The 27,787-nt window shown below is 38.2% G+C and overlaps 1 protein-coding gene across 2 annotated transcripts in view; it reads left to right on the top strand.

Moving 5' to 3' along the window:
• The window catches only part of LOC308696636 (zinc finger protein 521), a 97,274-nt gene that overhangs the window by 62,521 nt on the left and 6,966 nt on the right, over positions 1-27,787 (top strand). For both annotated transcript variants that reach the window (XM_081375515.1, XM_081375516.1), the window contains exons 5-6: positions 19,015-19,146; positions 25,599-25,714. In XM_081375515.1, the coding sequence (XP_081231641.1) occupies positions 19,015-19,146; positions 25,599-25,714 (248 nt within the window). The remainder of the gene's footprint in view (positions 1-19,014; positions 19,147-25,598; positions 25,715-27,787) is intronic.

Here is a 27,787-nt window from a genome sequence, read left to right as displayed (position 1 = left end):
TATAGCGAATACAACCCCTTCAGGCTGATTCAAGCTCCCTCCGCTTCGCCTGTCGGGGTTGTATTCGCTATAGCCGCCTCGCTCTACATTATCCCTTACATGTTATTTGGATGTGAATGGAAATATTTGCCCTTGCAACTCTGCTCTAGTGTTTTACTATGAAACAGAAAGATCTGGGGCCTCATTTATAAACGTTGCGTACGCACAAAAGAAAGCGTACGCCGCTCTCTACGCAATAATTGGTATTTATAAAAAGCAAACTTGACGGGAAAATGTGCGGTCCTTTACGCAAACTCTGACCCAGGCGTACGCACAAAAACGGGTGAAATGAGAAATGGCGACACCGTCGGCAGATGGAAGAAACACGTGAAAGTGTGTGAAAAACTGTAGACCGTTGTGTAAAAAAAATGGCAATACTGCCTCATAAATAACATGAAGACTTTACAAAGCAAGTCTTACAATTAACAGCCTACACAAACACCCGTTTGATCGATCTGCAGTGTAAAACAAACAAAATCAAACGAAGATTACAACAGAAATGCAAATTAAGACATATTTGCAAAAAGGAAAGTGAAATATGTTCTGCAATAATATTGGCATGTTATGCAATTCATCCTCATAACACATCTGTAGCTTGTCAGATGCAATCAAATGGATGGTAATAAAATGCCATGATGCCATCACAATGCGTAATGACGCACAATGGCTGATCTTGCGCTCTTAGAAGATGTTTCTTGGTTTTCTGTTTGCCATGATTTTGCAATCGATGAATATTAACTTGTGGGCGTTTCACGGACTATTCATGGACAACTATGGGCATGACATGAAGCCACAAAAGCTACGCTACATTTAGAATTGATTGTGATTTATTAAGGGAAAACTGCATAGGATGTGCGTGCGCACGGTTTTATAAATCCAAATATGTCTGTGCGTACGCACATCCTATGTTTCATCCATACGGCACCTCTGACGCAAATCCTACGCAAAGTTTTATAAATGAGGCCCCTGTACTTTTACTTATACATTATTATTGTCAAACTTCAAATCATCTGTTGTGAGCAAAGTTTCTGTTATTATGAATTGTAGTTAGTTGAATATCTGGCTTGACATTCTCGCATTCAGTCTGTGCTTTTCTTTTTAACATTTACATTTACATTACATTTATGAATTTGGCAGATGCTTTTATCCAAAGTGAGTTACACTGCATTCACAATATAGATTTCGGTCCAGACATTCCCTGGGAATTGAACCCATGACCTCGCCGATGTTAACACTTTGCTCTACTGTTTGAGCTATAAGAACACCTCATTAACAAATAGGGCCCTATCGTACACCTGCCGCAATGCAGCGCCAAGCGCGATGCAAATGTTTTTTGCTAGTTTCAGTCAGACGCAGTTATCATTTTCACGTCCTGCGCCACGTTGTTTAAATAGCAAATGCATTTGCGCCCATTGGCTGCTGGTCTGAAAACGAGGTGTGTTCTGGCGCATTGTTGGCGGGTTGCTATTTTGAGGAAACAGAAATAGACTGCGCCATTGACCAACTGAAACCTGGTCTATGGTGCAATATTTTTTTTTATATTTAATGAGCACATTAGTAATGTGCTCCTATAGGCGGGTCAACAACGCACATACACTCTGCTTACACACAGGGGCACACAGCAGCACACAAACATGCCAAATATTTAAAATAAAAGGATTACAATGTAAAATATTATTATTGTTTACATAAAGATATGGTGGAATCCGGCTTGTCCTGTAGATGGTCTGCTTGCGCACTTTTACCTTGCGCACGAGCAGATCTGTTTGCCCTCTGGAGACGCGTTCGGGCTTTCCACTATCAAATTCCATGATGTAAATAGTGAATCTGCCATGGCGTGAACGCAACTGGCATTTAAATTGAATGGGAGATGAGACTCTGATTGGTTTAATGCACGTAAATCCCAAAACACACCCATTACTCATTAAGAGAATAGGAACAACCCTTTTAGACCATGCGCCGGGAGCACCGACCATTTTTCCCGTCGTTAAACTAGCAAAAGTGGATTCGGACACGCCTTAAGTAAACTTGCGCCCTGCGCTTTAGACCATGCGCTTAGATCGTTAAAATAGGGCCCATAATGTCGTTAAAAATATTTGTACAAACTTATCTTGTGACCCCTGCATTCTTTTATTCTGTGCTTCGTTTAGGTATTTTCAAATGGAAGAACACATCTTATGTGAACACCTTTTTAAAAAAAGCGTGTAATTGACAAATCAAGTAGTCTTTTAGTCAACTGGCTATCTGAAAATGTGTCGTTCTCACGTCTGTCATAAGAGGAAAATAACTCTTATTATCACTCCACAGCCTCTGCCTTTTCGTACCAAAGCAAGTTTGTTGCATTCTTAAGGCCCTTTCACACCAATAACGTTAAAAGATTAAAGATATAGTTTTAAAAATTGTTTAAAATATAAAAGAATAGCAGAGTTCACGCCACAACTATAACGATAACAGCACCAAGAAATTTTATTGTTGGAATCACTTTCAGAATTTTTTTTCCAGCGGAAGAACTAACAGATGACAAACAGAACGATATTGTGCATTAGTGTGGATGTTAATATGGTTATCGTTATAGTTATCGTGCTTTGTGTGAACAGATATGCATATCTAGGCATGCATTTCTTAAAACAATAACAACATTTTTACTAAAAACTCTCAAATAAGTATTTCTTGACTTATTGAAGTTGAATCGTGATCCATATAAAATACAACACAAGTAAATGTTCTCTGGAAGGTTTTCCTTCCACGGGCCAGACCATGTGTCACCTTTCAGATAAAACATAAACATCCTTGTACACGTAATAAAAGCTGATTAAAGATTAAATTATAAAAGATTCAATTATCATTCAGCAAAAGATGATGAGAAAATATGTCCATTTAAGAGGGGATCATAAATGATATTGTAATGTTGTGCGTGTTTGTCGTATTACTTGGTTTCAATGCCTGTCTTTCTCCACTTCAAATTGAGGTTCTAATAAACCTGTGCGGCTTATTTTGCTATAATGGCCGTCTCACTTATCCCTTACATACCCGTCATGCATATATAAGGCTTGCTATTGGATTCATCTCTCCTGTGCATCTGAGACCATGGGTCCTGACGTGGCCACAGCCTTCCGGTTGTTTGCCAGCTCTTGTGTCTGTGTGGAATTGAGGTTGTATGAAAGCAGTTCGGCGGCGGCGTCCCAAGCTGCCCGTTTGCTTGCCTTCATCAGCATTCCACCGATGAGAGTAATTAAAGCTCAAATTAATTCTGCTGTAAGCAGACGAGCCGCTGAATAACTGATATTGGAGGCGCGATGATGAATGCACCACATCAAGGGTGAAGCCCTGGAGACACTGCAGAAAAAAGACATCTCCTTTGTCTGCTCTCATTTTTACTCTGGCTCAGTTCCATAACCTAGTGAGCTGACTTACTGCCTACATGGGCACCTGCCTTTTCAGGCCGCATATTACCTGAGATGAAACCTCAGATTTGAAACACTCTATAGGTAGCAGCAATGATAGTGAAAAGAACTGTAAACAGTGCCCTAATGTGACTTGGCATTGACTCTACTGTAGGGATGGAACGGCATTCTTCCAAATGATATATCTAACATGTCGGTCCAAAATCTGCCATTTGGCTGAGATCTAGTGCCTGCAAAGGCCTTAGCATATGACCCAATGGACCCAACCCATGCCAACAAAATTCACCCACTGCATAACAAAGCCACCAGATCCCCAATTTTTCATTTAATTCGTCATTGTGCATACGTATATATATGGCCAATCTCAATATCCAATCTAGTTGGAGGCACCTTACCCTCTTCTGCTGGATAACTGCAGCCAGATGGAGGAGTTTGATTAAACAGCAGTGGAAGACCAAATGTTCTGTTGGATCCAGAGTCAGGCTGTGAGAGAGATCGTGTGGGGGGTGCTGGGTGGGAGTCTGAAATGGCCTTCTGGTGTGAGCGGGCCAGCGCTCTTTCCAGAAAGAGGCAGCCGCTGGGGTGCAGTAATGTAGAAGCCCTTTTCCAACAACCAGCTGGGCCTTTTAGGAGCTGCTATCCCCGCAGCAGACACCCAGCAGCCTCTGAGCAGCTTGACTTCACCATATGTGGAGGTTTTTTAACGCTCCACCTGGTTTCCCGGGAGGAAGTTGAGCCGCTAGGATGCCAGGAGCAGGTGAAATGCTCTTAATGTAGCCAACAATTTTAGAGAACGGCTCGATGCAGATGACCTTGGAGCCTGTGCCCAGACTGCAGGAACACGGTCACTTTTAACCGGAAACTTCATATCCAGATCTGTTGTACTTTCCCACACTTAAAACACTGGACATACGAGTGGAAAACAGGGACAATGCCCACGTGGTATCCCTGCCCCCGTCACCACACTTAACAGCGTTCGATCTCCCAGGAGCTGAAGTGGGAATTCTAATTAGACTCCATATTAGAAAAGGCTCAACCAAGGATGTTCTTTCTTCATCATTTAAAGAAGTTCAATCTGCAACAGGAGCTGCTTTAATGGTTTTACTCAACTTCCATTGAGTTTGTCCTGTACTCTTCAACAACTGTCTGGTTTTGGACAAAAGAATGCTACAACAGACAGTCATGATTGCTGAGAGAATGACTAGTGACCCTCAGCCCACTCTCTAGGACTTGTGCTGTACACTACCAGAATAAGGAAACAAGCAGAGAAATAAATGTACGAATCCCACGCACTAAGGCCCTCCGCCAAACGCTATAACGTCTCCAGGAGTCTAAGTAGGAGCTTAGTTTGCTGCTCATTGGATTGGCAACAGATATTCTACAGGAGAACTCAAACAAGCTCATCTACTTCAGCGCTCCCACTTCAGTGCCATGCATATTGTGTTTGGCTTTTAGGTTGATCTACAATGAAATCCATGGTTCAATGTGTACTGTTCCTCGATGGTAACTTGGAATAGAAATTAGTGAATAGAATTACTTGTAAGAATACTGATTAGTTAGACAACGTGAACCATCTTTCCATGTCTGCTACATGTACCACACTTAAAAAAGATACCACACTTTAAATGTATTTCTGGTCACTAGTGTGGGCTTGTTAGTGCACAGCACTATAAAGTATTTCTGTCTGTTTGAATGAGTGCTGTGAGTGAGGTGTCAGAGACAAGCATTCTCTCTGTGTCTTGAAGCACTTCTGTTCATGCTCAGATGGGCAGAATGAGAAATAGCTGTCTCCTGTTCATTTCACACGTAGAGCACTGTTTTTATGGCACAAATAACAAAACATTGATATGGAATTGTTGTGTTATGGTCTGAACGTCGGTGGAATGACACCGGACACATCACAAAGGTTCAGACAAATAGAGGTTATGCGCATGACGTCACCGTCGGCCGGAGTGACTGCGGTTACGCCCACTGAGTGGCAAAAACACAGCATTTGTTTTCAGCGTGAATGCCGCGATAAACACACATCTAAAACAGGAAAGAGATTTGAGATTGACTGTACAACTAGATTTGACAAGAGATCGAAGGTATTTTTACAGACTGCTGAAAGCTACAGATCAGAGAAATAAATGGATTGCTGCTATTCATAGAAACAACTGGATCCAGGCAGAGAAACGTGGAGTTGCAGTTTTCATTTTTGTTTCAATATACTGAATTTAGGGGTAAAATCATACCCTATATATTGTATTGTTATATATTGTATTGACAACTCATCAATTAAATATTTACCATCGTATATTCTGCCTAATTGGATGTTTTTAAATAAACACTGACAAAAAACTATACAAGTTTTAGGAATGGACGATATGATGATATAACATTGATATGAGTGATCACCCGGATTTAGACCTACCTTTGTTGTATTTATATAAAGCGTTCACAGGCAAATTTGTTATATGCATTTCCCTGGTGTCGAAATCAGGCTCATATACGTAAATGTCAGGAAACACAATTCCTGGCTGCATGTCAATATCCATGGATCACTGGATCTTTGGTAAGTTGTAAGGAACACTATATTGAGTCCAACCGTTAGTTTAAACTGATAATCGTTTGTTTTACTCGTGTATTCGCAGTTTCCCCTTTTAAATCCAGACACACATCAGCTCTTGTGCCACTCAGTCCGGCTGAGGGGGCGTGATCCGGCGGGACAGTGACGTCAATGCATTCCCTCTATTCCAACTCACTCGGAGCTGACAAAAAGTCCTCAAACTATTTTGATCAATTTTTAAGAAGATATAGGCTGATATATATTTGGATCTGGTCCAAAGTGGCTAAATGGCATGTATCTTGTGAGCACAATGTCCAAACTGCACAAAACGTGGTACAGATGGAGAACAGGACTTTCTGAGTACACATGCTAAATTTTATGGATCTCCAATTGTAGGGGCAGTAATAACTGAAGAAAAACTTTTAAATTATGTTAACATTTGCCATAAATAAAACGGTATCAAAAAGTACTGTTGTTTAAATATTTGAATGACAATTAGGGTTATTTTTCCTATATGTGGGTTATATTCACATCCAAACACTTCAGGGTTTAGAAAAAACAACAACTGGCAATCACATTTTACACCTCAGCAGCAGAACAATTGATTAAAAAGAAATAGGAATGTCTCATTTATAACTAAGCGTTAACTGGTGACTAATTGCGTGTGTCCGAGGGCTGTGTGACAGAATCAGCATGAAGTGTACAGTTTGCAGGACTGTGTTATTTGAAATGTCTTCCACTTCCCAGACTCTGGTGAAATTCTGTCTGCTGAAAGAAGAAACAGTGTAGTTTGTATGTAAAGGCTGTCTTCCCCCATTGCAAGGCTGCGTGAGTTCAGCGCTTTGACCTCTGTGCGGTTTGTGTTGGTATGTTTTTTTTCTTTCGCGTGGTCTTCTTGACAGGTCTGGCAGCAGATCACAGCTGGTTTTCTACTGGCAGGAGTCGAGGGAAGCTGATTTCCTCCAAAGCAAACAGTCATCTGAGAGCTGAGGCTTTTCACTGGACAAGGAGCACATGTGGAAAACGGGTGACTTTAAAGTGGAAAATGGAGCTATTCACACAATCATCTTTATGAACCGAGCAATTGCATGGGAGTCCTGTTTGTGCAGCTGTTGCCCCCATTGCATTAGATGTTTTGTGGCTTGTTCCTCTCACAGTGCCTACATTACTCACCCTCAGCCAACATGACTCCCAGAAGAGCCGAGCTGTGTCACATTTGGGCATACCGATCACGTGTACTCTTCACATACCCCATTACCTGGTATATATACCAGGCTAATATGCCCTGACTCCAGCCAGGGGGCCAGAGAGGGCTTTTCCCCTTGAGATGAGAGCGCAGCCACAGTCACATCCAGCGGGAGTGAGTTGCTGAAGGCTTTCTTCTGCGCCTGTGTGTGTATAATTGCAAGTGTAGATGGAGCGTCTGTCAGTTTTGTGATTGTGAGGTGCAGACAGCAGCCCGAGGGTTCCCTCCATCAGCGCGTCGCCTCACACATCAATACAAACACACACACAACACATTCTCCCACAAGGGCGCCTACCCTCAAAATCCCCCGCTAATGGAAGCCACTGCAGTTTTCAGTCAGGTTTTCATGCACAGCTCCGTGTAAATGTGATGCCAACAGACATTTCCTTCATGAAGAAAGAGAGTTCATTATAGTACAAAATTGAATTCATTACAGTTGTTTTACAACATAGTGCTTTGTTGTATTTGATTCAGGCTAAAGCCCATAGTATACTTCGGGGTTTTTTGGCGCATACACTAGTATGCATACAGTTGAATGTGTAGCCTTTCAAAGTACACTCCAATTGATAGTTTGCCCAGACGCAGGCGGTCGACATACGTGCTCTAGAAAGTTTCATCTTTGGCCAGGATCTGTGCTATTTTTTCCAGAAGTCAAAAATGTCTGTATTATTTTAAACTAAAGTTGTGGCTCTCTCATAACCCTCACGCAAGCGCTTGTCAGTGCGGGTGTCTGTTGTTGTTGCTGTCTCCTGTATTGTGTTGTTGTTCCATCTCTTTGGTTTCATTTTCTGCTGTAAAACAACAGTCTGGGCCAGTGTCGTCACCTTGTGGAACAACTGATCAGTGCAAAACAAACAAAGTGCTTGGTTTCAAAAATCTGTCGGTGTATGTACTATTATGGTGATGAAATTTGCATCACTCTTACTGTACATGAACCGCCTCGTACACGTAAAAAATATATTTTACAGCCGACGTATACTTTTGGCATTTACATTATTCTTTTTTTTTGTATGTATTTTTTTAACTTTTTCCCAGCCATTGACAGAATATTCTGGCTTTCCGTGTTTACACTGTTATACAGCAGGGGGCGCTGTTACACATCTTCTAAAAGAGTACAGAATCTCCTGATCAAAACACAGGTGAAGAAGAAGCAGAAACAAACTATATTATATGTAATCAGATGCATATGTAAAATAACGCCATCATCAACATTAAACAGCATATAAATCAAAACTGCGTAACGTTACTGAATGAAATATCGACCCAGGACGAGCTTTAGGAATGTGAAGCTTTGGGGTGTTGATGGACTCGATCTACTCCATCTGTGTTTTGATCATCGTCCTGAATCTGAAAACGAGATTTTCTTAGCTTAAGCTAAGTGTTGATAAAAAAAATAAAAAAATGCATGAAGCTAGAATAAAATGTTCGAAAATGAATAAAGTTTTTAAAGCATGATATTTGTCAACTGATTTTATTTTACTGGTAACAGCCCTAGAGTGCCTTATTATTCTTATAGAATTTATTGATTAAATGTAAGAATTTGACACATGATGGAACATACTTTTAAAAAGGTTAGAAAAAATGCCCGTGGAAATCAATTTAAGAGACAAATATCCCCCCTTAATGGAAAAGTTAGTTTCTTTCGCTGTCGATTGTTGTTTTAGGAAGTTACTTTAAAAATGCACTTGTCTCAAAAATCACGACAGGTGCTGTTTGAATGGGCATGATGCTTCTGTGTGAGGATTTGTTTGATTTAATCCTGAATAATTCCAATTGATGATTTAGCATAGGAGGTGTGATCAATCAGTATATAAGAGCAGCATCTTTGAGATGCGTTATATTTTCAAGCATTTAAAATGCCACATGTAGACTTCAGTGAAATGTGCGCTGGTTTCTCTCGGCATTCTGATGATGAGCAAGTCTCATCAACAATAAACACAAGCTCCGTCCAGCACATTTACATTAAATGAGATTAATAGTGAATAATTTCACGTGTTTGTGCTTCTGTGTCAAAATGATCTGTTATTAGATCTGTTTAAGATGGGATTTCTGTTAATGTGTGCCAGGATATTTTAGAAATCCCAACTGTACGATGTTATACGGACATGTCCAGGATAAATATAAGAGTGTGTATGATCACCCAATATACAGTTAGGGTGATATTAAATGACTTAAACCATGATATAAGATTTTGGCCATGTTGTCCATCTCTAAGTCATTCATTTCCTGTGTGACTTGCAAAGGCTTGCGTTTGGTTTGGTCACACCTCAAGGTGTCGCTGTGGCCTCAAAGCTTCAGCACTGCCGCTCTGAGCTCCACTGCTATGTCTGAGGTAAAACACGCCCCCCTCATTAGCATACCGACAAAGACATGTAGAAATAGATAAATGTGGAAATTAAAAAAAATATAAATAAATAAATGTGTAAATAATTGAATATAGAAATAAATAAATGAAAAAAATACAAAAACACAAATAAATAATAATAAATACTCATTTATTTTAGTTTTTGACATTTCTTTATTTATGTATATATTTATGTATTTTAGTTTTTTACATTTCTTCACATATTTATGTATTTATTTCTTATTTTGTCAGATTTGGAATTCCATACAGAACACTGTACTGTTATATTAAATATTTCCATTACAACATCACTTTATCTTACTTACTGGATAATTTGTCTAACATAAAACGCTGTTTATTATCTGTGCCTCTTTGAATAAGGTGCTCATCTGTGGCCACATCTCTGACTACATTACAATTCCACTTCATCACATATTTAAGAATTGATAAATAATTGAGCTAGTATGAGCAGGGAGAAATTGTCTTTGGGCGATTACATTTATAAATGGTAATTCAAATCAGTTATTTAATTTGATAACATTTTTTGTTGTCGATGTTTCATCATTCGGGTAATTGTTTTGTTGAAACGTGCACGGAAAATGGAGAAGAACTTCTCTTTTTACTAATTTAAATGAATAAGCCTTGCACAAGAAACAATCAGTCATCCAGGATGTATCACATTATGGCATATAATGCTTGTCATACATGGCTGCTTCAGATCTCTGTATCTCGCTGGTTGTTCTATAGCAGGACAGGATCCGACGCGAGCGGTTTGATATATCCGGCGTGTAATCTCACAGGACCTGCTCCTCCGTGCAGTCTCATTCATTTGGCATGCTGCACAACAATCTGATTTGTTTGCTAATTGTGTCCTGTTCTTTATCTGATTGGTGCTCTTGCCTCTTTTGAATTGTGAAACTATGGCAACAGGCATCAGTGGGGCGGCTACAGGAGCGCACGAGCCGAAGCAGATCTGCTGTGTGGTTCACATGTAGAAGAGATATCATTGAAATCCTTCATAGATTGGCTCTGAAACATCCAGATCTCTTCAAACGCTTATGCTTTTGTCCCAGTGGCTTTTATTGACCGTGTTTGATGCAGGGCTGATGTCAATTCTGCAGGCATCTGTCTTTCGTTCGCTCTGTAATTATATACAAATGTCTTCTCATTTTTTCAGCAATTTATTCTTGATCTCAATGAAAATGTAAGAATAGAGAGAGAGGAAGGGCGGTGTGGAGGAAGTGTGAATCTGCTGTGCGAGGCAAGATATCGTCCCGCGTTGATTCATCACGTCTCCCTGCTGGATTGTGAAGGGCCGTCTAATGAAGTTCAGCCCGTCAGAATGAAGGGACTAATTCTGATTTAGCTGAGCTAATGAACTTCCTCTCTCCTGGTGTGAGCGGCTCACGGGGCGGCCGACACACTGACGGAGAGACGCTGCGAGACCACGAAAGAAAGAGCGTGTAAAATGCTTAAATGCTGTTGCTGAGAGGTATTAAAATGAAACGTGTGTCTGCTGAAATTATGCTAATGCTTGACTTCAGGTTTATCTGCTTAATATTTTTCAAATAAAGTCTTACATTTTGGAACAAAAGCATCTTTTACAAAAAGATTTTTAAATCTTCATGAACCCGTCACATTGGCCACAAACACTGCAGAGTGAGAACTGTATTTAACCCTCATCCTGCCCTCGCACTTTGTAAAGTATCTTTCCCTTCGGGTCAAAATGACCCGAAGGCCAAAAATTATACTTTTTTTTTTTTTTTTTCTCAGAAAGCTTATTTTATTTCATTTTGATTTTTTTTTTTTTTTTTTACCTTTAAATTACTAGATTTGATCAATAAATAAATAGTAATTTAAGCACATTCCTCAAAATAACTTACAATTTCATGCATAATCCTTTTAATTCAGCTCAAAATATCTTACATTGGGTGTCATTGCGGACCGCTTGTGGAAAAATAATAATATAACATGATATTTCATGACTCTTTCCACTAGATGGCCTTATATCTCTATATGTAGCAAATGAGCTGTTCCTCTGGGTCCTAAAGTCAGTTTCTCTTCAGTATACATTCAGATTAGGGGTGTCGCAATATACCGGTGTTGACGGTAATCGTGATATTCAAAGCATGAAATATCGACATCGTGTTAATTTAGAGTGTGACAATATACCGGTATTGGCGATAACCACAATGTTTAAAATGAATAGGACTCTTATGATAACATGATACGTAAATACTCCAGCGCCAGTGCCTGGTTGACCTCTCAGGTGGATGTATTGCACCCGCGGACACCTGTCAAATAAGAAGACGACACAGCGCTCGCCCGCGCCCACGCAGCTAGAGTGAAAAACTCTGTCCACAACCGAAAAAAGTATATTTTGATATTCTCAATTCATTCAGTTAACGGACGCTCTGAGGTAAAGTGTTCAGATCACAGACTCAGCAACTATTGTATTTAATTGTACAGTACAATCATAACATTGTACAGACATTATCTTAATTTGATAATGTCCTTAAACATAAGAATATTGCTGGCCATAAACTGAGAAAGTGCGCGTCCGGTGTGCGATACCTCGAATTGTCCTACACGTGACGTGGCAGAATGTGTAGCCATCAACCTTTTTACCCATCTCCGTGTCCTTCATCCTGCAGATTACGCCACTTTACAGAGAGTAAATTGCTATTATTTTACTAGTCATGGAATGGGAAACGTGACATTAACCTATTAACAGGGGGTGTGTTCATATATTTAATAAAGGGTGATTATTAAGAACCCCGTTTTCTTTACTCGTCTTATTTTTGTATTTGCACTTGATTCTTTTTGTTCAAATCTGCTCTCTGCATGACTTTATTGGCGCCGGCGCCAGTGACTAACAGTCAACTTGTTCAACAGTCGACAATCACATTGTTTTTCCTCAGTAGCATGAAAATCCTCTTTTGTTATTACATTATATTCATGTAATTCATGAACAATATTACAACTACTCTACATTAGTAGTATGCTTATGACTGCACATTTACAGCACCTGACTTTATTTCTCAGAATTCGCAATTGTGTTTTATAAAGTCAGAATTGCGAGATATAAACTTATAACTTTATAACACACAGTTACGAGCAGTGTTGGGGAAGTTACTTTTAAAAAGTAGTGTTTGCTCGTTACTCGTTACTTTTTAAAAAAAGTAATCCGTTACTTTACTTAGTTACCCCATTTGGAAAGTAACTTTTTACGTTACTCGTTACTATTACGTTACTTTTATGTTGACATAACAGGTCATTATTTTGTGCTCTTTATTATAAAAAATAGTATCAATTTCGAAAGAAAAAAAGTCCTTCTCATTGGCGCTGCTGTGTGCGGCAACTTTTATTCTCAGCCGGCTCTGCATCATGGGGTAGAGTGCGACACTCCGCGATGAGCAGCGCGCCCGCACCACTTCTCTCCGCTCCGCTCTCCCTATCCACCGAACTTTAAATTTCGGCAACAGCCAATAAAGCGCTCCTGCTCTCTAACACCGGTGCTAATCGCGTCTTGATAGCATAGGACAAAATGATATAGAAGACATAAGCTTAGTTTTCAGACATACGACTCACTCTAAGGGAGTAGGAGAAAAAAAAGATTTTGAGAAAAAAAATATATATTTTGTTTAAAAGTACACATATTCAAGCTTTCTATATATTTCTCAGGTCTGTGAGACAAGTATAGCTTATCTGAGTTTCGGTTCATTTACAGTATGGAGACGAGCTCCAGTTCACGCGCTGGTGCCGTCATGATTATTTTGCATGCCATATTTACTTATTTATTAAATTCAGGCAATTAATTGGTTGGTAAAACATTGATTAAAATTAAGATACAATTAATACACAACGAAATTCGTTTTAAAGAAAGTCTTTCTACAAAAACAAACTTAATAAAGTGGTCTAAATCATGTCTGCCCACTCCATTTATCTCCCGATATATTGCACAAAATTATGATCTTACTCATGCTTTTCACTTTTCGTATAATCAACATAGATTAAATTATTTATTTATTTATTTTATTTAAACATAAATATGAAACTAAATAGTTTTCTTTAATTTACTTCGTATTAAATTCAGGCAATTGATTGATAAAACATTGATTAAAATTAAGATACAATTAATACAAAACGAAATTCACTTTAAATACAGGTTTTCTACAAAAACAAACTTAATAAAGTGCTCAAAATCATGTCTCCACACAAAATTATTTTATTTAATTTAATTTAAATAAATATGAAACTAAATCGTTTTCTTCAGTTCTCGACAGTTCTCTTCTCTTAAGCGCGCAGCTGAGGCAGTGTCGCTGTCAAATATATCCATGTGAAAAGTAACGTTGCGCCGAATTGAAAAACGAACTACGTTTCGTTATTTGTTGTAACGCGTTACACTACTTTTTACCCGAAAAAGTAGTTACGTTACTGTAACGCGTTACTTTGTAACGCGTTACACACAACACTGGTTACGAGTATATATCTCGCAATTCGGACTTTATAACACACAATTGTGACTTTATATCATGCACTTCTGATTAAAAAGTCAGAATTGCGAGATAAAAAGTCGCAATTACCTTTTTTTATTTTTTATTCTTTGGCGTAAACAAGCTTCCTCCACTAAAGCATGACACATTTTCCATGTTATCTCCATGAATGAAAATGAGAAATGTAGATCTTCTTTAAAGTTAATTTTACTGCACAAATGTAGTGTAAAAAAATAATAATAGTGTTTAAAAATATATATATATATATATCTGTATTCTTCTCTTTCTTTAATGAATGAATTAATATTACTTCTAAATATTAATTAATATTAGCTGGTCATTAAAAAATTATTAGAAATTAATTCATTATCCAGAGATTGACTTGATAGTGTAGAACCTACTCTATTGGTCATGTATACAAACTATATATATATATATATATATATATATATATATATATATATATATATATATATATATATATATATATATATATATATATATATATATATATATATATATATATATATAATTTTATTTTTATTTTTTATCATGCCCTCATTTAGGGCTGAGCCCCATCTAATATTGAAAACCTACTATCGCCCCTTCATATATATAATTTGAGAATAACCTTTAATAACCTACAAGAATTTGAGAAGCACCCTTGTTGATTTTCTTCTGAAACCCGTCCTGATTTGAATATGGCAGTGAATCACATTAATAAATTAATAATGATCTCCTGGAAAAATGAACATTCTGTATGAATGCAACTAAAGATGTTTTTTCTCCCTTTGTCTTCATTAGACACGAGATGTCAGATTTGCACGCAGGTCACATGCAGAAACGCTACAGCGAGTATATACACGTGTCTGTGTGTGTTTTTGCCAATCTGTGAATCTACAGCTCAAACCCATCATTAATCATAAACGTTTGATTTGATACATTTCCCTTATAACCTCCTACATTATTTTCAGCATTAAATGAATAAAGACACGGCAGTCCCACATGAGCTGCTGAACTCATCAGGGAAATCACACACACACACACACACACACACACAAGAGGAGGAGTCAGTGTTCAATTCCCAGGGCTTTAATCACTGTTAATTTGGCTCATTATGTATGAATAGATGCACAACTCCCCCTAGTGAGCTGTTCTCAGGTCAGTATCTGCTGCAGCTTCACATCTCTGTTGCAGATCAGCAATCTCACAATCCACTGTGACAGAAATTTTTATTTATATCTCAAATAAATGCGGTTCTTCAAAAATTGTTCAGCAATCTTTTTTTTTCTGCTTAAAATGGAGCTTTGCCATCACAGGAAGTGTTACATTTTAAAATATACCACTGTAGAAAACAGTTATTTTATTGATTTTATTTATTTGTTTGCTTGCTTGTTTACAGTTATTTTAATGATCCGATATTCATGATCACGTCATTTAGATAAAAAAAAAAAAAAAATGCAGTCTTTGTGAACGTAAGAATCTTCTTTTTTCCGACATAAAAAATCTTACTCATTCCAATCATAAGGGGCTTTCGCACCGGAGGAGCCTTTTCGTAGTTCCTAGAACTAATGGCGGAAGTACTCAGATTTTGGCATGTTCTGGCAGGAACTGGGAATGATTTAAGGTCTAGGAACTCCTCTTGGAGGAACTAATTTAGCTCCTACTTCAGAGTCGGTCTAAACCAGCACTATAGGAACTACCAGTGACGTTAGTGTACACTGATTGGCCGAACGCACGCAAGACACCAGCACCCGCCATTAAAAAAAAAAAGCTGTGTAAACACAGATTATAGCCTATATATTTAGTCCAGATACTAACTCTACGAACATGGAAAACAGTGATAGACGGGCCTCTTAACCTTTCGGAGAAAAGGAGAAAATCCAACGCACCTTTGAGGGGACCAAGCCAAACATGATTATGTATTTCTGCTCAGCTAGCGACACTGGACATCAACCACATGTCAACCATACTGTCTACTTCCTATGTATATCAGTTCTTAGTTCAGTATTAGACAGGACTGTTAGACAGATCGTAAACTAATGAACACGGAGAATGGGAGCGATGTGTGCTCAGCCTCTGGCGTTCTCAGCGCCGTCAAAATAAAAGTCACAACAAGCGCTGCTTACGTCACTTCTGAGTTCCTACTGGCAGTGCGAATTCAACCAGGAAAATGTTCCTAAGGGAACCATTAGTTCTCAGGGAACCATCCTGGTGGCTATTTCCTAGAAACTACTCGGTGTGGAAGCCCCTATAGTGTATTGTGTTGTTCTTCCTATCTGTGATGTAGATAGTAAGATCCACTGGTTATCACCACCAACCATGAGTACCTCAAACCATCATATTCTTCTGTCCAGAATTGCATCTGAAGCACGACTGATGTAAAGATGCTCCTCTTGATCAGACTTTTCTAAGTGATCAGACTTGCCTGGCAGATTATATAATGGGCAATAAAAGCAAGTAGAGTTACACTGATATAGAGACCAGAATATCAAGACTTGGAGTTGGGCGCGATGACTTGGAAAGGTCATGCAGACAATGTTACAATCACCTAGCAATGCCAATCACCCAGAACGCCCTAGCATTGTGACGCTGCAAGCACAGATGTAAAATGAACTGGTAGTTGTGTGTGGACTGCTGTAGTGGTGTTTGAGGATCCTGTCACAGTTGACGCTGTGCTGAATGCCATCTGTGGCCACCTGTGCTAACGACTCCTCTGGGGGTTCGGCGGGCAGCAGATGTTCCCATAAGGCACGTTCCCCTGGAGTCACATCTGCTCACACAGACCTGCAAGTTCAGGCCACCTCTGATATCCTTCAGAAAAGCAACTCCACTATATACGCACATGCAATACTTAATGGCACATATAACACAGCTTAAAAATGCTTTGCTTTGTAGATCTTTTTTTTTTTTTATTGCACTGATAAAATGTGTAGAAAAGTTGTAAGAAAATTACCAGTACCTTTTCTATTTACTTATATTTCCTTCAACACTAAGGGTACATTTGCACGACAATAACTAAAACCGCGGTATTATTCATGCTAGGCCAGTAGTTGACGATGTCACTTTGTAAAGAACCGCTACGCGCCTATAGACCGAACACGTAATACACATGCGCATGACGTCACCGTTTTCACCGATTCGTGTTTTTGTTGTTTACATGGTAAGACGATAGCGGTATCGTTTTCAAAAACCAGCACTTTGAAACACGTTTTCAAACGTTTGTGTTTTCAGGCCCCCAAAACACTGTTGTCATGTAAATCAATGGCCAAAACGGTTTTCCATTTTTATTTGAAAATAATAAATGTAAATGGCCCCTAAAACACAATTCAATTCAATGCGCAATTTAAAACATGGGTAAAAAATGTGCAAAATAAAATTTCCAAAACCGGAAAATTCCTTTATTCCTAATTATTTTGCTGACTTTTTAGCTTATGTTCCCTTGACAAACAATACTACATTATATTTTTTGTTAAAAATTAAAATAAATTGTTTTCATGTTGTTGTGCGCTGATCTATATCTTATTGTTGATTTGAAATACTTATACTGTACTACTTTATTTGGTCGTGATGAAACTAGTGAAGTAGTGGAATGTTTCTAAATTGGCACAATAAAAAAAAATATATAAATTTAAATGAAATGTATATCTGAATTTTTTTATATATTTTTAATCTGTTCAGAATCATTTGTTAAGGTTTTAGGAGCAATTCCATATAGAACACATAATAATAATTTAGTTTGTTGGGGTTCATCAATAAATATTAATTTAATTCAAGAAGAAAATTTACATTTCTATTTATTTGAGCCATTTTTTATGATGGTACAGAGTTGTTGTCAGGTATATGTTCAGTTTTTTTGTGTTTTAGGGTATGTTTACATGACAACAATGTAGGCTATTAAAAACTGAAATGTTTTCCATTTTTGAAAAGTACAGATGACAACGTTGTCAGAACAATCCCCTTTCACACAGATCCACAAAAATGACTAAAAACGCTGTATTCTGTTGCCAGGCCAGAAGATGGCGATGTCACTTTGTAAAGAAACACTACGCTCCTATAGACTGAACACGTAATACGCATGCGCATGATGTCACCGTTTTCACAGATTCGTGTTTTTGTTGTTTACATGGAGACAATAACTGTATCGTTTTCAAAAACTTGCGCTTTGAAACGCTTTTTTTAAAGTTAGCGTTCTCAGGCCCCAAACACGGTTGTTTTGTAAATGAATGGTCAAAACACATGAAAAGTTTTCTGTTTTTAGTTGAAAACGGTGACATGCAAAGTTTTGTTTTTCGTCCGTCTGTTTGCCTTGTTAGTTTCGTTGGTTACTGATTATGTTACGCACCTGTTTCAGTTTCTGTTGATTACTCCACGTGTATTTAAGCCTTCAGTTCTCACAGTTCTTTTTTCAGTGTCGTCTAAGTTTGACGTGGTTTTGTTTTATATTTCCTGAGTTCCTAGTACGTGTTCCTTGTTGGATTTATTATTAAAGACTGTTTGTTTCTTGGAAGTGTCTTTAGCGTCATGCGATTATTGCAACCACTCGTGACAGTTGTCTTGTTTATTATTTGAGCTATTGTATGTCAACAAATCAATTGAGAAAAAGTATTTGGTAGAACATAACATGTACCATACATTTATGTATATATATTTTTTAATTTTCTACAAATCTTACTCTGCCCATGCAAGTCTTTGTTTAAAATCTTTGTAAATTATCAAAGTGCCATGAACTCTTATAAAATTAAAGATAACGCACATGGATATTTAAGTCATGAGCATCTGATGGCTTCAGTGTCTCATGTTCTTGACATTGTGTTTCTGTGCAAAAAAAATAACATGATTCACTACATAAGAATTTAAGAACGCTTAAAATAAATCATATAATCTGACATTTCCAGTGACACGGGTTGTGTTTGTGTTTTTCTGTCTTTTCCCAGAGGAAGGTCTCATTCATGAATGTAAACTATGCAGTCAAACCTTCGACTCTCCGGCAAAACTGCAGTGTCACCTCATCGAGCACAGCTTTGAGGGGATGGGCGGCACGTTCAAGTGTCCTGTCTGCTTCACAGGTAATTTTTTTTTTTATATATATTTGTGTGTCTATATGTCAGTGCAGAGTAAAATCAAAACCCTGATTGGGAGGTACATAAAGCATATAACTTAAAACCTTCAGCTGCATCTTATACAACCACACTTCTGCCACCACATTAACATGCTTCATTTGTCTTCCTCTCTCTTTCCCTGGTACTCTCATTCTTATTGACTTGATCTACAGGGTTTTTTCTCTTTTTTTTCATTTTGGCTTTATTTCGAGTTGGCGCCTGACAGACAGGTCCCAGATCTCCTTCCGCACTCATATTGATCATGCAGCAGAGAGAGAGAGAGAGAGAGAGAGAAAGAAAAGCAAGCAGCTTGGCATCTGCACTGCAGAAATCATGGCAAACATGAGATTAAGACCCTAATACGTTTAAGTTTAAAAACGCATCTTTTTCTTCTTGCAAAGATGACAGAAAATTTACTCGCATTTGCTGTCCACTGGCAAAACATGAGAGCTGTTTTAGTGTTTTAGACCAAACATATAATGGTGAGTGAGCGCGACCTGGACGCTTCAGTGAATGCTGAGATATTTTGCTAAATAAAATGATCCTGTCAGAAGAATTGTGATAACTTTATGTCTGTTCCGTCTGTATCATCTCTGTGAGCTTTCATGAGGTTTTACGCATGCTCAGTAAGGTGAATTTGGCGTTTTCAGAAACTTTTGGAAAATGATTGAAAACGCTAGTGTGGACGGAGAGCGTTTTGAAATGAAAACGCTGTTTCAAATGTATCCATTTTAATGTAGATGTAGCCTTAATGCATACATGCATAACATAAACGCTAATCTAGGGGTGTTTTTCCACTAGAGCTTTATTTGGCATGGACCCGAGCATGTTTGACATCAGAGTTTGAATCATTAGATTTGTGCAAAAGCTTGACAACAGTTGCCTGGGGTTCAGTTTATGCGGACTTCAGTTTGGTTTGCAATTGGTATGAAAGCAATCCAGCCTCAGTTGCAGAAGTGAACTGCTATTGTTAGTGGCCTTCAGCAATCGGATCATATTGTTCACATCTCTTGCAACTCTCAACGTGCACAGAAATGGCATTTAGAGCAGATAGATGCGAGTATGGTTCTGTGCAAAGATCTCCTTCTGCATGGTTATTTATCTACAGTGGTAAACAGATGCTGCTAGCACTCTCAGGAGCCGCTTTTCCATCACCCTTCAAATTGCGCAAATTGAAAATACGGTTTGAAAATAAGGTTTTTACGCTCACATGAGGTGGTTTTTCAGGCAATTCGACAAAGGAATATTTTGCGAAACAGCAATGGAAACAATTTTTCACATTCACAGGTAACATGACATACATAACAGTCGATCATTCTTTAAAGATGGCGCGGCGTGTTTGTACAGAGGACGAGAGTTCATTATTAAACTCCTAAAAGACAAAAGTATTATGAGAATACTGGATTCTAAACAACAAAGAAATGCCACAATTTATCAAGAGCTTGAAGCAGATATAAGGGAGAAACACCCAGAAACTCCTCATATGTGCCGCTCCAAGTATAAAGGTCTTTCCTTGCCATTAATGCTTGAAAACACGCCAACGTCTCCTATTAAAAATAATGGCTAGTTGCTGGTATATATGTAAACCTACCAACGTCCGTTGCCATGATTTTTGGAATGATTATCGCGAGAGGAAAGAAATTATGTTTTAGTCGCATAACATCGGTTAATGGAAACGCCGTTATTTCGCAATAGTTTTTTTATCGACATTTTGAAAATATCCCAAAAGTTTTGTGCAAATCTGTAATGGAAACGCAGCTATTGTTGACACCAACGTACTGTGGTTCAGAGTCAAATATAATGTGAAGACAGACCTTCAGGGTCTACGGGTGCAACCGAAACAATCAAATCTAGTGTGAAAACAGCCTCCGACTCCAGCTAAAACATTTATGCTCACCAATTCCACTGGTACTGTCTGGCCTCTACAGGGACAAATAATAATCGCAAGTAATAGGATTTCAATTCACCAGTGGGAAATCTGGAATTATATACATTTTTATTTCATTATTTCAACATGACTAGTTTTAATAGAACAGGTTTGTTTCGGGACGGTAGACGGAGAGAGTGGATGCAGAAACGAAGGAATGCGGATGGGGAAGGACAGGCGCTGCGTGATCATGCAAAGCGAGGGAGGATGAGAGAGGAGAGAGGGGGAAGAAGGTAAAAGAGGAGTTGAGGAGCCATCCAGAGGCAGCGGAGACATGTCAGAAGTGTCGCTCTCTCGGGATGATTTGACAGCTATGTGAAGTCAGGCAGCCCGCAGCTGAAAGTAGCTCCATTTACCCTGGAGGAAGCTGAGCGCAGAACAAACACTCTGCGTGCCACTTATGAGCTTTTGTCTCACTTTACACAACAAAACATTCCAGTTTTACACTCAATTGTGTGCACAATGATGCTGCTTGGCTTCGGAAATATAGGCCCATTAATATAGATAAATAAATAAATAAATAAATATCTTGTGGTTATAGTTAATTGTCTTGTACATTGTTTTTCCAGACGAATGTGGCTGAAAAACACATTTAATACAAATGACACAAAATAACAACAATTAAAAAGTAAAATAATATTATTTAACCTTACTTTTTACCAAATAATTAATCGGTTTCTTAATATTGAGTCAATTCATATGAAAGTCTCATGATACTGGTTCCTATGTAATTAATTTAGCCAATCATAACAGTTACCGTTTACTGACAAACCTTAAAAACTGATTGTTTTAGACAGAGGGTCAGAATGAGGGTTGAAAATGGTAGTTTTTCCACATAAATTAGAACAGTTCTTACACTGTTAGTTCACGTTAACTATTGCATTATCTAATGTTATTACATGGCTCTGTGGAATACTTGATTCTGATTGGTCAATAGCGCCCGAAGCGCTAAACTCTTTCTAGGAAACTTTTTTCTTCGTGGAAGTTTTGCTTTCGGTGAGCTAATAAACTATTAAAACTCATTCAAATCAATATTTTGTGTACAGTTATTTAATTATGCCATGCAGTATCGTGGACTCGCTTTCTCGTTTCATACAAACGCAGCTGCTGCCATTTTCCAACGATGGTTTTGTACACTGTTGGATTTATAGGATAACAAACAGGTACGATTTTAAAACCGTTTCATCTCAAATCAATATCTCTTATCTCCATAATTATTTATGTGGTGAAATTATGTGTAATAAGTGGTATGACTAAACCGTATCTCTTACATGTCCGTCTAGTTTGAACTGAAACTGCTCTCACCGCGGAAGCTTTGCGTTTAAAGACCTAATCAAATATTTCAACTCAAGTCAATATTTCTTGGCTAATTATTTACTTATGTGGCAAGCAGCCGTGTAATAAGCGGGATAATGTCCATCCAGCCGGTTGTTATCGCTGAATAAACCCCTTCAGGGTGAAGCAAGACCTGATCCTGATCACCCTGTCGAGGGTTATTCTGAGATAACAACCGGCTGGATGTACATTATCCCTTATCTCCACATGGTTGAAAACAAATCACATCCATCTTTTTCTCTATAAATCGTTCTCTATTATCACTTATTTGAGCTCGTGTTCAGGATGTTAAACCCACAGATGCACATCCAGATCTTGTTACCAGAGTAAGTTGAATTTTAGAAATTTTAGTAAGTTTAGAAAACACAGGTTCTCATTGACCCTAATAAAGCTAATTTGGGTCTAAATCCAAAATCCAGTGCAGTGGCATGAAGGCAAAAGTTGTTTATCCCTTGTAAGAAATTCAAATGAAGACCAGAACTCACTCTTTACCTCAGAGACACGACTAGCCACCCTTAAACATATGGGTCTCTAAAAACAAACAGCATGTTTGAAGTAGTCCTGTGAGAATAACTGCATACTCGCACACTCAAACACACACTTATTCAGCAGCTCTATGGCTTAATTAAAGGCACTATGTGTTTTAAGTGCCATTTCAAAGATTAGATGTGACTGAAATCAGGCTACGCATAAATAAAGAGTCTGCATGAATATTAATATTGTCAATATAATTAGCACTGTTGACTAATAGAGTCCGTGTTTTTGCACGTAGAACGGACTGCCGTTCCTGTGCTTGTTTATTTTGCCGCGTGTCCCTACAGTGGCTCTAAATAAAGCACATCATTATTCCTCACTGTTCACTATGACTCAAAGCACCGGACTGACCATTACCCAGAGCCAGCCAAATCACGGATGGGGAACCAAAGCCGTGCTACATTTGCAGAGTGTTTCGATGCACGTGGAGTCGGTTCTCCCATGATGCAAAGGACTGGAAACATTTGGGTTTCCCAACATCTTGATTCACTTAGTTGTGACAATTCTTCTTTCATATGCTGCCAAACTGTAAGATCTGTGCTAGGAAAACAGCACATGTGTCTTTCCTCATCTGAACCGAGTCATTTTATGGGGGGAAAAAAGAGAGAAAAAGAGGAGAAAATTAATTCCAGGTCTGATTCACTTAAATAGACATTAAGGCATTTTACACCTTGTGTTTCAATCCATCTCTTTTGCCCATTTTCGACCACTTCTATCCTGATTTCTTTGAGGTGTAATGTATGGATTTTTTCAAATCTTTGGATCTAATGGATGAAATAATTTACATATATAATTAAGAAATTCACACATGAACGGCCCGGAGACAACGGAAAAACACACGGAGAGCATCAGCTTTAGTTTCTGCTCTGACAGACACAAGACCAGTCGAACGCTGTCAGTGTGTGTTAGATATCAGGAATGGTGAGAGAACATTGTGCTTGGTACGTTTCTCACCTTTAAACCAAACTTGGGTCTCCAGCCGACAAAGTTTAAATCCCGTCTGGCTAGAGCTCTTCCCATAATGTTACTCATTCGGTCAGTAGACGGAGAGAAGACGGTGTTTAGTGGCTGTTTGAACACATTCGATCACATGAGCGTTTACACTACGAAAGCAATCCGGTTAAATGTGTTTTCAACTACAGTACATCTGGATGTGGAGGAAAGTGGACAAACTCAAAACCTCTTAAACCCCGTTTACACCTGTATTTAGCGTCGTCCACTTGTGATCCGATCGACCAAAACACATCTTAATACCAGCTGTAAACAGTGTCTACAGTTTTACCAACTTTATAATATTCAAAAAGATTCACTTTGCCTTCTGAAAAGATAGTTTTATTGTTTGTACATGGCTAGTCAAAGTAAACCCCTACTCATTCTTTATTTCCACATTTTTGTCCACATGTTTATTAACATTTTTAATGAACAAATTAACAAATTTGTGATTCTTCAAAGTCGCCACCCTTTGTCTAGTTTCCAGCTGTTCTCGCTCTGTTCATTCTCTCAACCAACTTCATGAGGTGCATCATGGGATGTTTTACAAACAGTACTGACATTGTTTAAATACATGCTGGACAGTTTTTGTCTGTTTTCTTCACTATCTGCTCCAAGTCAACTCTAAAAGAAATAAATCACTGACATTTTTTGTTTTGTTCTTGCATATACAGGACTATTCAGAAGTTTGGGGTCAATACGTTTCCTGAAAACTTTTATTAAAATTTGAATACACTGTTACAAAAATTCTGTTTCACTTAAATGCTGCTCTTTTAAACTTTACATTTATCAAATAATCCTAAAAACAACCCCAAAAATACCATCGTTTCCACAAAAATAGGCAATAGCCTGCCTTGTTGGCAGAGGTTATTTACACTAACTCCGCCCACCACTGTCTGATTGGGCCAGACAAAATTAAAAGAAAAAGAAAACCCGTGGAGAGTAAGGCGTTAGGTTTTGACTTGACCGGCCAGAGTTTAAATCTGCACTTTTCCCGACACATATCAGCTTGAAAAAGTAATTTATTTTGAATAAAAATGAAGAAAATATTTGAAAAATTTAAATAAAGTGTCTAACTGGTATTAATAGTGGGAATAAAGGTGCACATAGTGTATGTTAGTATTAGCACTTACTATAAATACCATCTAACAACTATTTACACTGCTATTTCATATAAATAGTATTTAACGCTATTTGCACACTAGTGCAAATTATTGAAAAAAAAAATATTTGCACTGTGACTAAACATTCAGCACAATTGTTTTCAACCTTGATTATAATCAGAAATGTTTCCTGAGCAGCAAATCATCATATTAGAATCATGTGACACTGAAGACTGGAGTAATGATGCTGACAATTCAGCTTTGATCACATGAAGAAATTACATTTAAATATACTTAAAATAATTCACAGTATTACTATTTTATTTTTTTTGCAAATAAATGCATCCTTGGTGAGCAGAAGATACTTTTAAAAATCTTACCGACCCCAAGCTTTTATATAGGCACAATTTGTATGTTTCAAATTTCAAGAAATTAAGCATAAGTCTTTACAGCAAAAGGTTTTAAAATGCATAACTGACAGTGTTTCTGGAAAGATTTGCAGTTCACACGTGTGTTGTGTCCCGTTGCAGTGTTCGTGCAGGCGTGTAAACTGCAGCAGCACATCTTCACCGCACACGGGCAGGAGGACAAGATCTACGACTGCTCACAGTGCCCGCTGAAGTTCTTCTTCCAAACCGAGCTTCAGGTGAGATGATCTGAGGAGAGCACTGATGACCATGATCACATGACCAGCCTCTGCCACACTCCTTTTTCTGGCTTGTATAAATAAATCATGCTTATAACAGGATGCTTCTGCAATGGCATCATTAACCAATAAACTTTGAATGATCCATGTCAGTAAAATGCCCAATACCACTGTCGTATCAGCCAGTGAAACGTGAGCAGAAACAAAAAACCAAAGCAACATTGGGTGTGACGTCATGACATAACTTTTACTGTAATATAGCATTTTCAGCTCAGATGATTGGCTCAAATCACTGACAGCAGAACTGAGCTCATGACCATAAGCAAGTGCCATTGAGCAACTGTATGATCCAGACATTATAGACCGCTGAAGTTTTCTCCGCTTGTGGCTTTGACTTTAATTACTTTATTAGCTAATGAACTAATGATTGTGTTTGTAATGTATACACTTCTAAAAAAACGCATGTATAGTTTCATAATCTATAGAGGGATGGGAAACTGATTTTGTGGACCCATTTGCCTTCCACAATTAGTTCAAACAAGAGGATTTACACCATGTTGGTTGTAGGTTTAGACTGAGGTTCGTGTGACCCCATGGCATTGAAACACCTCTCTGAGAGTTTGGTCTGAGCTGTGGATCTCTCTGAGAGGATTCATAACTTAGTTTCGTGATGAATACCTTTTTTTAGTGGCTGGAGCTCTCCTGGGAAATATACTAGATATGGCTTGTTATTAATATAATACATTTTATATGATCTCATACATGTGCAATTTCAATGTTGTCTATACGCGTTGGGCATTGTGTGCATTGATGTAACAGGCAACTAACACTAAACCAGACCAAACCTAAACAAATATTAAATAAACGTTAATTAATATTACTCTATACTTACTTGTGTAATTACACTGTAACACGGACTCCCAAGTTGGAATAAAATGAAAATCACCCTATCTATTTTCTAAATGTGCATTATAGATCTTACTGTGAACAATTCATCCATGCATGTTTAATTTTTTTTTTTTACCTCATAATTTTTAATCACAATGTCATAACTATATCTTCCTGTGAAAACAACAGACTTCTCTCTGGTGACGAAAAATAGTTTATCACATCGCCACATTTGCAAGCCTCCATCTTCGGAAATTTCACTAATATATTAAGCATGGTTTTCATTTCAGAAATCTGTTCATCTTAAGCTAGACTGCTCCCCTGTAACAGGTTTCTGATGTGTCAAGAGATTATGGAGAACTTACATAAACAGAAGTATGAATTCAAACAAGAGGGTTTATTTGTTGGTTTACTTGCTGTCAGAATTGTACCTATTTTTTCTGTCCTTCTGAAAGTGAAGTTTGTTTTATATGGGCTCTAGTTTTCTGAGTCCTTGACACAGCAGTCGTCTCAGCTCAGTCGGAGAGGTCAGAGGTCATCAGGAGGGATGGACACAGTGATGTTTTATTTATTTGTGTAGAGCTGAAGATGAAGGGCTGTGTCTTTCCCCTACCAAGCTCCTTAGGCTCAGTGAGGAGTCCTACTGACCTGACCTGCCAAGAGCACAATGGGAAAAACTCAATCTGTTCAGCTCTTAAAGCAGCAAACACCTCACTTTACACCCTTATTCACACAATAACACACACACCTAAATACAAATATGAATGTTACTTATTTAAAGGGTTAGTTCACCCAAGAATGCAAATTCTGTCAGTAATCACTTACCCTCATGTTGTTCCAACCCCGTAAGACTTTCGTTCATCTTCGGGACACAAATTAAGATATTTTTGATGAAATCTGAGAGCTGGATCACTCCTCCATCGGCTTCTATGGGATCGAAACTTGCAAACCCAGAAAGTTAGTAAAGACATAGTGAAAATAGTCAAAGTGACTACAGTGGCTCAACCTGAAGTTTATCAAGCGATGAGAATAATTCACGTAGTGTTTTAGCGCAGCACTTCTGTGTTGTACATCACACGCATCACACACATGACCAGCGTCGGCCAATAGTGAGCCTTCGTGTGACGTACAACACAGACGCGCTGCGCTAAAACACTACGTGAATTAATTCAGGACCACACAGAA

The sequence above is a fragment of the Scardinius erythrophthalmus genome, assembly GCF_964197995.2.
Source record: "Scardinius erythrophthalmus genome assembly, chromosome: 9".
NCBI lineage: Eukaryota > Metazoa > Chordata > Actinopteri > Cypriniformes > Leuciscidae > Scardinius > Scardinius erythrophthalmus.
The sequence above is the reverse complement of the archived record's forward strand: the minus strand, read 5'-3'. Positions and strand labels throughout refer to the sequence as shown.